Source organism: Mauremys reevesii, linkage group 1 (genome assembly GCF_016161935.1).
Source record: "Mauremys reevesii isolate NIE-2019 linkage group 1, ASM1616193v1, whole genome shotgun sequence".
NCBI classification, from domain to species: Eukaryota; Metazoa; Chordata; order Testudines; family Geoemydidae; genus Mauremys; species Mauremys reevesii.
This window is the reverse complement of record NC_052623.1, coordinates 319,882,244-319,897,983: the sequence shown is the minus strand read 5'-3', so window position 1 is coordinate 319,897,983 and position 15,740 is coordinate 319,882,244. Positions and strand designations below refer to the sequence as shown.

Here is a 15,740-nt window from a genome sequence, read left to right as displayed (position 1 = left end):
AACATCATCCAGCTTCTCAAAGAAAGATAGTCTGGCATGCTCTACCTTACATCCTCTTTTCCATTTACATCAAAGAAATTAATTATTCTTCAAAATTTGTTCGAAAGCCTTCCGTGTTCTCTTTTCTGGCCCAGATGATGAGGAAAGAGCAGATCTTCAAATCACTTCAGTATTGACCCCTCCCTCCCCCCCAAAACCATAATTCCCTTGTCTGCTGAATGTGACACTTCCTCCATCCCTTCTGAAAATTTGCGTTAGTCAGTGATGACCCCCATTGGCCCCCAAAAAACAAGCAGAACCTGAAAAATATTCACACTTTCAGGATGGAGACTTGAAGGAAGTGCATGATAGATGGAGTGCATGATAGACAAACTAATAAAATCAGACACTTCATGTTATGGTTACAGGCTAGCTCAGGGGTCTGCAACCCGCGGCTCCGGAGCCGCATGCCGCTCTTCAGCCTCCTTGTTGTGGCTCCCTTCGGCCTTGACAAAAGAAAAAAAAAAAGAATAACGGTTATTTATTAATTTAATTTTTATTTATATATTATTTTATTTTTGTTTATTTTGTTGCACAGTTATCTTGGAGTTCGAGGTGATACTTTAACATCGAATTTTTAAAAAGTTTTTATAATTTGTCAATTAAAATATGCATCACATCCACGTCTATAGCCCTCGTCTTTACCTGCAGGCGGCTTCTTGAGTGTGCGACCCCCGCGGTAAGCTAACCATGAATACATCCCAAAAAAGAAAAATCTCAGAAGAAAATAGAGAGTTTAATTCTGCATGGACAGATTCCTTTGCCTTCACTGCCAACGACGCTGGCTTACCTGTGTGCTTGATATGTGGCGAGAAATTAGCAAACAACAAAAAATGTAATGTTGAAAGACATTTTCAAAACAAGCACTCAGCATTTTCTGAAAAGTACCCAACTGAAGATGGGCGAAAGAGAGCGATTTCGGAACTACTACGGAAAGTTGAGCAGAGCAAACATACTTTCAAGAAGTGGATCAACTCTCCAAACTCAACTACAGCTGCTAGTTTTGTGGCAGCTCATGAGATCGTAAGGAGGGGGAAGCTGTTCACAGACGGAGAATACATGAAAGAATCGTTCATAAAAATATCAGAGCATCTATTCTCCGAATTCAAAAACAAACAAGAAATTATTCAGAAAATTAAAGAAATGCCTCTCTCTGCAAAGACCGTCAAGGACAGGACCATTAAAATGGCAACAAACATCACCAGTAAGCAAATTGAGGACATCAATTCAGCTCAAGCATATTCAATTGCCTGTGATGAATCAAGTGATGTAAACGATATTGAGCAGACAGCACTGTTATGCAGATATGTGAACTCTGATGGGCCGCAGGAAGAACTGATTGAACTCATACTGCTAAGGGCCAAACGCGGGGACAGGACATTCGTGAGGCTGTTTTGAGTTGTCTAAAAGCCAAAGGAATAAACACCACTCACCTGGTGTCAGTGTCTACTGATGGTGCACCCAGTATGAGAGGAGCACAGAAGGGCTTTGTGAATTTACTTCAAAAGTCGCTGGATCGAGAGCTGATGACGTTTCACTGCATCTTGCACCAAGAAGCACTGTGCGCACAAACATTCCCCCCTGAATGTGTGGAAGTGATGAACCTCGTTATTAAGATAGTGAACAAAATAATTGCAAACGGGTTAAACCACCGACAGTTTTGTTCATGGTTAGATGAAGTCGAGAGCGCATATTTGGATCTCCTGCTGCACAACAGAGTTTGGTGGCTGTCAAGGGGAGATGTGCTGAAACGCTTCGCTGCTTGTCTGGAACATGTGAAAACCTTCTTGGAAAGCAAAGGCCTCAGCTATCCTGAACTGGGAGACCTCGATTGGCTGGAAAAGTTTTATTTCATGGTGGATATGACAAGTCACTTAAACACGCTGAATAAAAATCTCCAGGGAAAGGGAAGCACGGCCCTGCAGTTGCTGGAGGATGTTCTGGCGTTTGAGCGCAAGATGACAGTGTTTGCCAGAGATGTACAGAGAGGTACGCTCTCTCACTTCCCCTTCCTGAGAGAGTTCAGAGAAGAGAACAATCACATAAATTGTGATTATTTACACCGTGCAATTATGGCAATGCAAGCTGCATTTGGAGAAAGATTCAGCGAGTTCAGAAAGGAAAAAAACACTCTGTCCTTTCCTGTCACACCACTGGACATCGACCCCCTCCTGCTGAACATATCCGCATTCACAGGGATAAGTCAGCCCAATCTTGAAATTGAACTGGCCGACATAGCGGATAAAGACTTATGGGTGTCCAAGTTCAAAAGCCTGACAGCGGATCTCGAAGAAGTCGCCCATCAGAAGGCCACTCTCGCTAAAGAGCACAAATGGAATGATATTGAAAACCTCCCCAAACCCGACAAACTTGTTTTTGAAACATGGAGTGCCATTCCCGACACGTATATGAACATGAAAAAGTATGCATTTGGAGTCCTGTCCATCTTTGGCTCAACATACTTATGCGAGCAAGTTTTCTCGAGCATGAACTTCATAAAGTCCAAATATCGCTCCCGCCTCACAAATGAGAGCCTACAGTCCTGTGTGAAGATCAAAGTCACATCTTACAGCCCCGACATAGGGAAGATCAGCATCGAGCTTCAGAAACAGAAGTCACATTAAACAGGTGAGAACACTAGCATTTAATAGGCTATTATTATTCAGAAAAAAACATTTATTTCAGACCCGGAGCTGATGTAGTTTTTTATTGTATGTTCAGGTGCTTCAGTTGATTGCTGGCCGAGAAAGAAACCCGAAGAGGATGAGAGCACACTGAAATGGACTTGTCAAAAAACGTTCCTAATTTTATGTTTACTTTTTTAAAACTGCTAAGCTGCAACTATGTTTTTTTATATTAAAGTGGGCTACGTTTTATTTTAATTTTACACAAATACGGGAAGGACTCAAAAAGGCCTGCATAGTTCAGTGTTTAATTTATTTCAAAGTAGGCCTACACATGCACACTGCACTTCTGTTTGTTGTATTCTGTTGTTGTAACAGGTAAAATTAAAAAAAGATTAAAACTTTTAAAAGTTTATAAGCAGTGTTATGTTTTGCAGCTCCAGACTATTTTTCTTTAGTGGAAGAGGGGGCAAAATGGCTCTTTTGATAGTAAAGGTTGCCGACCCCTGGGCTAGCTGCACCTTTGTTCCCTTTCTGTTCTCTCTGAATGCACATCTTGGGTCAGGGTTCAACAGCCCTGGGGCCCACTTCTGGTTTATGTCTTGTGTTCCAAAAAGTTTATGCTTCACGGTTTCATTCAGCCCCTTGCATTCTAGGAGGATTTTTTTATCTCCTTCCTCTGAAGCATCAGGGCTGGAGAGGGGGATGTTGGACAGGGAGGGCAAGTGCTCTGAGGTGGCACCGAACAGTCTCTCTCTCTCCCTCAGGTGCTTGTCTGGTTTGTTCTTGCTCACGTGCTAAAGGTCTAACTGATCGCCGTATGTAGGGTTGGGAAGGAATTTCACAGGTCACGTTGGTGGTAACCTGGAAGATTTTTTGCCTTCCTCTGTAGCCTCTGGATGTGGGTCACTGCTGTACCTCCCGTCCCTCCTATTTTTGACCCTGGCACATAGTGGTCCAGTCTCCTGTGGGCTGTAATATCTTGGTCTAATTTTGGTTGTTGGGTTTAGTGTATAGATAGTGTTGATGGCCTGTGATATATAGGAAGTAATACTAGATAATCTGGTGATCCCTTCTGGCTTTAAACTCTGTGACTCTCTGACCTGTTTCATGATAGAAATATACATTTGTCTCTCCTGTAGACTGGGATCCAGATACACTATGCTGTGTTTACCAACTGCTTATCACCAGGCAAGCCCCTCTCAGTCTGGATGCCACTTTCATCCTCCTTCGAGGAACTGTGACCATGAGATTGACCAACAGCCTTCTTAAAAAGGTGTTTTAATTTAGCAGTTGGAACAAAACATTGAAGAGAAATGATTGTAAAAGAACTATTTGAATGCATGTCTATTCTTATGTAACGTACTGCCGTCCCGTAATGGTGACACAGGCAGGTTTAGCTTCTTCAGACACCCTGGTAGGTTCCCATGTCTGGGTGTTCCTCAGTCTGGTTCTGTTTTACCCCCCTTGAAAGAGTCTGTGTAATTATATCAACCACCTACCTCTCCTTTTGTCCTCCTTCCGGGTTCTTTACTGAGGGCAAGTCTACACTACTGCTTAAGTCAGTCTAACTTTTATCACACAGGAGTGTGAAAAAGACCCTCTCCCTTGAGTGACGCAAGTTGCAGTGACCTTAGCGCTGTCCACATTGGTGCTATGTTGGAGGGAGACATTCTCCCGCCGACATAGCTTCAGCATCTTGTAGAGGTGGAGTAATTATGTTGATACCACTCTCCCATAGAGATATCGCTCTCAGCATAGAGCGTCTTCACCAGTTGTAGAGCGATGTGCTTCTAGTGTAGACCTGCCCTCAGTGTACACAGATCTTCACACACTCACTTGTGCACCTCCCACCCATCAAACCAATTTGGGGACTGCCCAGGAAATCAGGAAAGAGCCATTACAGGCTTTGTCTCTGAGAGAAATGAATATTCTCAGATATACTCAGTATATATATATATATATCTATATATATATATATATATATATATATATATCTATATATATATATATATATATATCAATATATTTTAACAAGTATAATGTGGGGGGCAGGGGAAGCTAAAAGGAGAGGATCTCTTCATTTCATTTTAAGACTCCTAAACGTTGTTCCAGCAAAAGAAGCAATCTGCACAATACATGGTTAATAGGTAGTCTCTTTGAAAGGCTTAGAAAGTGTCATGTATTAAGTAGGTTTTTTTTGCTTCAGTTAAGGGATCTTTGCTATCCTAATAAAGGTCTTCTGAAGTTTTTTAAATCTGTGTGAGATTTTTTTTTCCCCAAGACTTCTGTTCTTTGACTGTTGCGCCAAAACAAGATGAAGAGGAAATGCTTCCAAACAGTAGCTTTCCCAAATACCTCACAGTATTTCAGGGAAATATATAATTTCCAGGTTTTGCTCTGTACCATACATCAGGGGTTCTCAAACGTTTTCTTTCTGAACACCGCCCCCCCCCAAACTCCACAGCCCACCTGTGCCACAATAACTGGTTTTCTGCATATAAAAGTCAGGGCCAGCATTAGGGGGTAGCAAGCAGGGCATTTGCCTGGGGCCTCATGCTAAGGGGCTCCCATAAAGCTACATTGCTTTGACTTCAGCCCATGCGGTGGAGCTTCAACTTTCTATCCTGTCCCTAGCGAGTCTAATGCTGGCCCTGCTTGATGGCCCCCCTGAAACCTGCTGGTAGCCCCCAGGAAGCCTCAGACCACGGGTTGAGAACCACTGCCATATGTGTGACAGTCCATGCAAATTGTGTAATGAGGTAATTTGCATTCTTGTGCATAATCTGCGTATAAACATGTCATAGTGAAATATTCAAGGAGTTCAATTTATTTAGCTTGACACACACTGTAAAGGGGTTATTTGATTGGTATAAAACATACACTTTGGTTCAAACAGGAATTAATTTAGAGAAATTCTCTGACCTGTGATACGCAGGAGGTCAGGCAATCATAGTCACTTTGGTATCTATGAAATATAAGCGTATGGTTAGAGCCCTGCACAATACAAAATTCATATCTGCAGATATCTGTGGAGCTGCAGAGCTCTAGCAACAACGAGCAAGACCAGCAGAGCCATGGCCAACGAAATGATAGTATTGTTTTTTCCATTTCTAAATATATAGGAGGCATTTCAATAATACAGTATTGAGGGCCGTGTAAATACCTTGATAATTGAACCAAAAATCATATCACAGACCATAGAGTCATAGGACTGGAAGGGACCTCGAGAGGTCATCTAGTCCAGTCCCCTGCCCTCATTACAGGACTAAGTATTATCTAGACCAATGCTTCTCAAAGTGGTGGTCTGCGAACTGGCACATCGGCTGCCGGTCCGCGGTAAGTTTCCTCATAAGAACGTCGAATAGGATAATAATATGGCACCGGTCCCTGGCACACTGGAAAAAAAAAATTGCCGGTCCCCCACATCAGATAGCTTGAGAAGCACTGATCTAGACCATCCCTGACAGGTGTTTGTCTAACATGCTCTTAAAAATCTCCAATGATGGAGATTCCACAACCTCCGCAGGCAGTTTATTACAGTGCTTAACCACCCTGACAGGAATTTTTTCCCAATGTCCAACTTAAACCTCTCTTGCTACAATTTAATCCCATTGCTTCTTGTCCTATCCACAGAGGTTAAGAAAAACAGTTTTTCTCCCAACTCCTTGTAACAACCTTTTAAGTACTTGAAAACTGTTATCATGTCTGCTCGGTCTTCTCTTTTCCAGACTAAACAAACCCATTTTTTTCAATTTTCTCTCATAGGTCATGTTTTCTAGACCTTTAATCATTTTTGTTGCTCTTCTCTGGACTTTCTCCAATTTGTCCACATCTTTCCTGAAATGTGGTGCCAGGAACTGGACACAATATTCCAGTTGAGACCTAATCAGCGTGGAGTAGAGTGAAAGAATTACTTTTCGTGTCTTGCTTACAGCACTCCTGCTAATACATCCCACAATGATATTCACTTTTTTTGCTACTGTGTTACACTGTTGGCTCATATTGAGCTTGTGGTCCACTATGACCCCCAGATCCCTTTCTGCAGCACTCCTTCTAGGCAATCATTTCCCATTTTGTATGTGTGCAATGGATTGTTCCTGCCTAAGGTGGAGTACTTTGCATTTGTCCTTATTGAATTTCACCCTATTTACTTCAAACCATTTCTCCAGTTTGTCCAGATCATTTTGAATTATGATCCTATTCTCCAAAGCACTTGCAACCCTTCCCAGCTTGGTATCATCAGCCAACTTTATAAGTGTACTCTCTATGTCATTATCTAAATCAATGTTTCCCAAACTTGGGATGCCGCTTGTGTAGGGAAAGCCCCTGGCGGGCCGGGCCGGTTTGTTTACCTGCCCCATCCCCGGGTCTGGCCAATCGCGGCTCCCACTGGCCGCGGTTTGCTGCTCCGGGCCAATGGGAGCTGTGGGAAGCGGCGCAGGCTGAGGGATGTACTGGCCGCCGCTTCCAGCAGCTCCCACTGGCCTGGAGCAGCAAACCGCAGCCAGGGAGGGCCGCGATCGGCTGGACCTGCAGACGAGGCAGGTAAACAAACCGGCCTGGCCTGCCAGGGGCTTTCCCTAAACAAGTGGTGTCCCAAGTTTGGGAAACACTGATCTACATCATTGATGAGGACATTGAACAGAACTGATCTCTGCAGTACCCCACTTATTATGCCCTTCCAGAATGACTGTGAACCACTGATAACTACTCTCTGGGAACTGTTTTCCAACCAGTTTTGCACCTACCTTATAGTAGCTCCATCTAGGTTGTATTTCCCTAATTTGTTTATGAGGAGGTCATGTTAGACAGTATAAGAAGTTTTACTAAAGTCAAGATATCCCACATCTACCTCTTCCCCCCATCCACAAGGCTTGTTACCCTGTGAAAGAAAGCTATCAGGTTGGTTTGACATGATTTGTTCTTGACAAATCCATGCTGACCATTACTTATTACCTTATTATCTTCTAGATGTTTGCAAATTGATTGCTTAATTATTTGTTCCATTATCTTTCTGGGTACAGAAGTTAAGCTGAATGGTCTGTAATTCCTTGGGTTGTCCTTATTTCCCTTTTTATAGATTGGCACTATATTTGCCCTTTTCCAGTCTTCTGGAATCTCTCCTGTCTTCCATGATTTTTCAAAGACAATTGCTAATGGCTCAGATATCTCCTCAGTCAACTTCTTGAGTATTCTAGGATGCATTTCATCAGACCCTGGTGACCTGAAGACATCTAACTTGTCTAAGTAATTTTTAACTTGTTCTTTCTCTATTTTAGCCTCTGATCTGATCTCATTTTCATTGACATTCACTGTTAGATGTCCAATCACCACCAACCTTCTTGGTGAAAACTGAAACAAAGAAGTCATTAAGCACCTCTGCCACTTCCACATTTTCTGTTATTGTTCCCCCCCCTCCCTTATTGAGCAATGGGCCTACCTGGTCCTTTATATTCCTCTTGCTTCTAATGTATTTGTAGAATGTTTTCCTGTTACCCTTTATGTCTCTAGCTAGTTTGATCTCGTTTTGTGCCTTGTTCTTTCTAATTTTGTCCCTACATACTTGTGTTATTTGTTTATATTCATCCTTTGCAATTTGACCTAGTTTCCACTCTTTGTAGGACTCTCTTTTTTTATTTTTAGATAATTGAAGATCTCCTGGTTAAGCCACAGTGATCTCTTGCCATACTTCCTGTCTTTCCTACGCAGTGGGATAGTTTGCTCTTGTGCCCTTAATAAGGTGTCTTTGAAAAACTGCCAGTTGTCTTCACTTGTTTTTCCCCTTAGACTTGGTTCCCATGGGATCTTACCTACCCACTCCGAGTTTGCTAAAGTCTGCCTTCTTGAAATCCATTGTCTTTATTGTGCTGTTCTCCCTCCTACCATTCCTTAGAATCATGAACTTTACCGTTTCATGATCACTTTCACCCAAGCTGCCTTCCACTTTCAAATTCTCAACCAGTTCCTCCCTATTTGTCAATCAAATCTAGAACAGCCTCTCCCCTAGTAGCGTTTTCCACCTTCTGAAATAAAATTGTCCCCAATACATTCCAATAACTTGTTGGATAATCTGTGCCCTGCTGTGTTATTTTCCCAACAGATGTCTGAGTAGTCCCCCATCACCACCAAGTCCTGTGCTTTGGATAGTTTTGTTAGTTTAAAAAAAATCCACCTCTTCTTCCTGGTTAGGTGGTCTGTAGTTAGACCCTTACTGTGACATCACCCTTGTTTTTTACCCCTTTTATCCTTACCCGGAGACTTTCAACAAGTCTGTCTCCTATTTCCAACTCAATCTCAGTCCAAGTGTATACATACAGAAGACCGGGTAAGGAACTGAAGTGGCAAAAGCAGCAGCATGTTGGGCCACTGCTCGCAGGAGCCAGCCCCCAGGCCAGTCAGCTCCACTGACATGGCTGTGCAATCCTCAGCCCTGCCCAGTGGGGTGAGCACCAGGTTCACCGGCAGCTGTCCCTGGTCACACTAGTGTGTGGCTCACATGCTTCTGGACAGGAGTTGCAGACCCATCAGTGTGCCTCCTATATATTAACATGTAGGAGAAAAAGAGAAACCTTATTAGGACTGGACACTTTTTAGATGCAAATTTAATGTAAAAAACTTGGAAAGCTATTGACCTGCATTTAGTTTTACAGAAAATTCTTGAAGATGTCTCTTTTCTTGAAGAAATCAGCCAGTCTCTGGAGCATTATTGCCATTTGCCCCTTTTGTGCTTTAGGATTGAGCAGGCCTAGGTGAATCAAGCTGGGCAGTGGAGGAAGGACTCATACAGGAGGACCCATCTTTTTGTGTGAAGCCCTCTGAATATAAACCACTCACCCTGTAATGAGAGGTCCTGATGCCATTGATGTCTGAAGGACGCACATATATCTGGCACACAGCATGTATTTTATACTGTTACCTTTTTAAAAATTGCAAACAAGTTTTAGCTGAATGATCCTTGTGAGATTCACCAGAGAAATGCAGATTACTTCATATTTTCAATTCAGAGGCAAGATTTTCTTTCTGTAATAGTCTGAAAAGCCCAGAAGAAAATCAGTGGTATATTAACTGTACCTCTGAGATCATTACTAATTCCTCCATTCATTAATCAAGATAAAAGTTTTTCAGTATAATAGGAAAAATAATTACATGTATAAGATATGGAAAAGTACAAGATGTATTTTTATTCTCCATCTGTTTAATTAATCTGAACCTTTATTTGGTGACTTTCCAATATTGAGACTTTGATTTTAATTTACTGAACCATATTTTCAGCTACCTCTTTCTTTTTTTTTTTTTTAAAGTTCTCAAAATGCCACCACCTCACTTAAGAAATCATTGAATTTTAAATGCTGAGGAAAATGTTTTAGACTAATTAAACACTGTCTCAAGCTTTCTGCTTACAATATATGTTTTATTATTTTACAAGTTTAATGCAGCTCATTTCACATACTACAAGGATAATGTAGTTGTGACCTCTTTAGGTAATTTCTTTTGTGGCTCCTCTTAATATTAATGTCCATTTGGAAATGACCAACTGAGGCTATGTCTACACTACTGCGGTAAGTTGACCCATGCTACACAATTCCAGCTACGTACCTTAGGTTGAGTTACCATGGGATTTACACCGTGGAGGGTAGACGGGAGAAACTCTCCCATCAACTTACCTTACTCTTTTCATAGTGGGTAGAGTACACGGTCGACTGGAGAGCGATCTGCTGTCGATTTGGTGGGTTTTCGCTAGATCCATTAAATCAACCACTGGTGGATCGATCTTAGAGCGTCGATCCTAGCTGTAGTGTAGACATAGCCAAATAGTGACCACTACAGGCTATGTATTGTTTGTTTCTTTTAAGAACAAAATGTGAATGGGAGGGTTTTTCCCCATGAGAAAAAATGAACATTTAAAGACTAGATTCTTCTGTGTGTGTGTGTTCTTAAGTCTAGATTCATCTTACAAGAAGTGGAAGATTGGACAAATGGCCAGGGAGGAGTATTAAAATATTGCTCAGACATGCAGGAGTGAAATCAGGAAGGCCAAATCACACTTGGAGTTGCAGCTAGTAAGAGATGTTAAGAGTAACAAGAAGGGTTTCTTCAGGTATGTTAGCAACAAGAAGAAAGTCAATGAAAGTGTGGGCCCCTTACTGAATGAGGGAGGCAACCTAGTGACAGAGGATGTGGAAAAAGCTAATGTACTCAGTGCTTTCTTTGCCTCTGTCTTCATGAATAAGGTCAGCTCCCAGACTGCTGCACTAGACAGCACTGCATGGGGAGGAGGTGACCAGCCCTCTGTGGAGAAAGAGGTGGTTCAGGACTATTTAGAAAAGCTGGACGAGCACAAGTCCATGAGGCTGGATGCACTGCATTCGAGGGTGTTAAAGGAGTTGGCAGATGTGATTGCAGAGCCATTGGCCATTATCTTTGAAAACTCATGGTAATCGGGAGAGGTCCCAGATGATTGGGAAAAGGCTAATGTAGTGCCCATCTTTAAAAAAGGGCAGGAGGAGGATCCGGGGAACTACAGGCCAGTCAGCCTCACCTCAGTCCCTGGAAAAATCATGGAGCAAGTCCTCAAGGAATCAATTCTGAAGCACTTAGAGGAGAGGAAAGTCAGGAACAGTCAGCATGGATTCAGCAAGGGCAAGTCATGCCTGACTAACCTAATTGCCTTCTACAATGAGATAACTAGCTCTGTGGATGAAGGGAAAGCAGTGGACTTTAGCAAAGCTTTTGATACAGTCTCCCACAGTATTCTTGCCAGCAAGTTAAAGAAGTATTGGCTGGATGAATGGACTATAAGGTGGATAGAAAGCTGGCTAGATCATCGGGCTCAACAGATAGTGATCAATGGCTCCATGTCTAGTTGGCAGCCGGTATCAAGCGGTCGGTCCTGGGGCCGGTTTTGTTCAATATCTTCATTAATGATCCAGAGGATGGCGTGGACTGCACCCTCCGCAAGTTTCAAGATGACACTAAACTGGGAGGAGTGGTAGATACGCTGGAGGGTAGAGATAGGATACAGAAGGACCTAGACAAATTAGAGGATTGGGCCAAAAGAAATCTGATGAGGTTCAACAAGGACAAGTGCAGAGTTCTGCACTTAGGATGGAAGAATCCAATGCACTGCTACAGATTAGAGACCGAGTGGCTAGGCAGCAGTTCTGCAGAAAAGGACCTAGGGGTTATAGTGGACGAGAAGCTGGATATGAGTCAACAGTGTGCCCTTGTTGCCAAGAAGGCTAACGGCATTTTGGGCTGTATAAGTAGGAGCATTGCCAGCAGATCGAGGGACGCGATCAGTCCCCTCTATTCAGCACTGGTGAGACCTCATCTGGAGTACCATGTCCAGTTTTGGGCCCCACACTACAAGAAGGATGTGGGAAAATTGAAAAGAGTCCAGCGGAGGGCAACAAAAATAATTAGGGGGCTGGAGCACATAACTTATGAGGAGAGGCTGAGGGAACTGGGATTGTTTAGTCTGCGGAAGAGAAGAATGAGGAGGGATTTGATAGCTGCTTTCAACTACTTGAAAGAGGGTTCCAAAGAGGATGAATCTAGACTGTTCTCAGTGGTAGCAGATGACAGAACAAGGAGTAATGGTCTCAAGTTGCAGTGGGGGAGGTTTAGGTTGGATATTAGGAAAAACTTTTTCACTAGGAGGGTGGTGAAGCACTAGAATGGGTTACCTAGGGAGGTGGTGGAATCTCCTTCCTTAGAGGTTTTTAAGGTCAGGCTTGACAAAGCTCTAGGTGGGATGATTTAGTTGGGGATTGGTCCTTCTTTGAGCAGGGGATTGGACTAGATGACCTCTGAGGTTCCTTCTAACCCTATGATTCTATGATCTTCCAAAGTGCTTAGTGTTTACTTTGTATATAAACCAGTGCACATTTTAAACACAACTTTGCATTAGTGTTCCATCAGTGTATCAGGCTTTCTTAAATTTGTGGCTATATATCAGAAGGGAAGAGGTATGTATACTAAATTGGCCAGCCTAACTTTACATATCTACATTCGTAACTTAAATAATTAAAAAGAAATTGTGTTACTTACTGATTTTAGGGATTGGAACAGGTGAAGGAGAGGCCCTACATTTTTATATTTTGAAGTAAAATAAATAAAAATTCCTAACACGTAAAGCAAGAGACCGAGCATCTATTTGTGAAACACTGTCATTGATTTGCTGTGACCAAGGGCAAGTCTCAACTTCTCTCTGCATTAGCTTGCCTCTTTTGTAAAATTTATCCACTTTTCAGTTTTGTAGCAGTATCACAGCAAGGGAAACATGCCCAGTTTTTCCCATGTTTTGTTCTCACCCTCATTTGCTGCCTTGTCTAAAATATAGACTGACAGGCATGTGCTTATATCATGAACCATATCTATCTATATGTTCTGCAAAGTGCTTACTTTCCTTTGGGGATTGTACATTGAGACATTGCTTGTCCTGATAACTGCTGAGATGAGTAGATGTTCCAGTAACTCTGCCGAAACACACTGGTGAGTTTGGAGTTTTTTTGGATCGAGAGGAAAGTATTTTAAGATACTGCATTGGGAATGAGGAGATCTAGGGTCAATTTCCATTTTTCCACCACAGAGTGACCTTGGTTAAATCATTTAAGCCCTGATTTTTAAAGGTATTTTAGGCATTGCTGTGCTCAGCATTACAGCACCTAAGTCTAATTTTCAAAAGTGACTTAGGAACTTAGGAGACTATGTACCATTGACTTTCAATGAGGCTTAGGCTCCTAAGTCACTTAGTGTTGCAACAATGAGTGGAGGAACCTAAATCTGGCCCTTAGTCTGTCTGTGACTCAGTTCCCCTCTGTAAAATAGAATTGATAATATTTCCCTTTCTCTGCCTACCTCGTTCATTTAGACTATGCTCTTTGACACAGGGAGTTTCTCTCACTGTGATTGTACAGTGCCTATCACAAAGACGCCCCATTCTTGGTTAGAGTCACTAGACACTACTATGCAGGTGCTAATAAATTACAGTGATCTAGAATCATAGGGTTAGAAGGGACATTCAAGTGTCATCTAGTCCAGGGGTCGGCAACCTTTCAGAAGTGCTGTGCCGAGTCTTCATTTATTCACTCTAATTTAAGGTTTCGCGTGCCAGTAATACATTCTAACAATTTTAGACAGTCTCTCTCTATAAGTCTAATATATAACTAAACTATTGTTGTATGTAAAGTAAATAAGGTTTTTAAAAAGTTTAAGAAGCTTCATTTAAAATTAAATTAAAATGCAGAGCCCCCCAGACCGGTGGCCAGGACCCAGGCAGTGTGAGTGCCACTGAAAATCTGCTTGCGTGCCGCCTTTGGCACCCGTGCCATAGGTTGCCTACCCCTGATCTAGTCAAACTTCCTGCCAAGATGCAGGATTTGTTGGGTCTAAACCAGCCATCATAATTGTTACGTAGTAAACATTCTGTGACAACTTTGTTCTCTACATCATGGTGTTGTAGTTAATTTCCAATTGTATGATCTCACATTTGGCTAAACTCCACTATTGCATACTCTGCCATTGGCAAATGAGTAAACCAGTTGAAACTATTCAATTTTGGTTTTGATGCTAAATCTTCTGCCGTGTAACCGGTCGGACTCACCCCTGCGGCGCCTCCTGCTGGTGACTCCGAGGAATTAGCTTGGTTTCCAGCATGGAGCGCCCTCTGCAGGCCAGTGATCCGCCTGTTCTCTGGCCCCGAGTCCCTCCCTGGACCCTGGTGCCCTTTTACATGGGGTGCTGCCCCCCCGGCAGTAACCCCTTTCTCTCAGGGTCTCCCCTCTCAGGGAACCCCCACCCTCTATCCCCACCTTGCCTCAGTGTATGGCCACTGCCAGTCATTGTCTATCCCCAGGTCCTGGGGCAGACTGCAGTATCAGCCTATTCATCACTGGCAAGGAGGGTTTAGACCTGCTGCTTTGGCCTACCTCTGGGTTGCCTCTGCAACCCCCAGTACCTGTTAGCCCTCTGCTAGGCGGCAGCCTGGGGCTTTCCAGGCTGGAGCTCCTCCAGCTCCTCTGCCTTTCCCCAGCCCTGCTCCACACAGGTACCCAGTCTAGCTTCCTGCAGCCAGGCCCATCTCCCTCTGAATGCAGAGAGAGACTGTCTTGCTTCTGGCTTCCCTTGCCTCTTATAGGGGCCAGCTGGGCCTGACTGGGGCGTGGCCCAACTGCAGCCACTTCCCAATCAGTCCAGCCTAAAGGCTGCTTTCTCCAGCCACAGCCCCTTCCCAGGGCTGTTTTTAACCTCTTCAGGGCAGGAGCAGGGGTCCACCCTGCCACATGCCCCAACTGAGGTCCTGACTAAAGTGTATATGTGTCGCATACATTTTTGACCTGCCGCTTCCATTGGATACGTCACTATATAAATAGTTACTGCATAGATGTAAAATAACTGAAGTGTGCAGAGAATGGAAATTTCTTATTCATTTTCATTCTCAACCCAGGAAGTGTATAAATCTTTTTTTCTTCTCTCTTCCCCCGTGACTAATAACTTTTTTTATTCCTTTTTTGACAGGCCAATGGTACAACATTCTTTCTCAAATAGAACCATTTCATGCAAGCATATTCCATTATGGGTTTAGTATAGTTTTCAATTCATTGACATTTAAAAGCTATTTAAAAAAAAAACCCATAACAGAGTGTCTTTACAAAAGACAGTCTCCATAAAATAGCTTCCCTTTGGCTATATGCCAGATTGACTGTTGGGCAAACAGCTTTGTTTGAAAAAGAACAGGGAGAGAGATTGAGGGACATGTGTGTGTGTGTTCCTGATTTAAAAACTTACATTGAAGGAACAACCTTTTTAAAAACATTCATTCATATATATATATATACATGTATGTATATATATATATATAATGCAGCTTTGTTTGAAAAAGAACAGGGAGAGAGATTGAGGGACATGTGTGTGTGTGTTCCTGATTTAAAAACTTACATTGAAGGAACAACCTTTTTAAAAACATTCATTCATATATATATATATACATGTATGTATATATATATATATATAATGCAGCTTGGAATTTTGTATATAAATTATACCACTTGCAAATTACTTACATTGGTAAAG

The 15,740-nt window shown here is 42.6% G+C and overlaps 1 protein-coding gene across 14 annotated transcripts in view; it reads left to right on the top strand.

Moving 5' to 3' along the window:
* POT1 (protection of telomeres 1) overlaps positions 1–15,740 on the top strand; it is a 177,642-nt gene that overhangs the window by 46,615 nt on the left and 115,287 nt on the right. The window contains exon 4 of one of the 14 annotated variants that reach the window (XM_039511190.1): positions 3,806–3,939. The exons of 12 other annotated variants lie outside the window; for them this stretch is intronic. In XM_039511190.1, coding sequence (XP_039367124.1) covers positions 3,806–3,939 — 134 coding nt within the window. Of the gene's footprint in view, positions 1–3,805; positions 3,940–10,605; positions 10,765–15,740 lie in introns of those variants that run through there. One more of the 14 variants, XM_039511200.1, reaches the window with a different exon arrangement.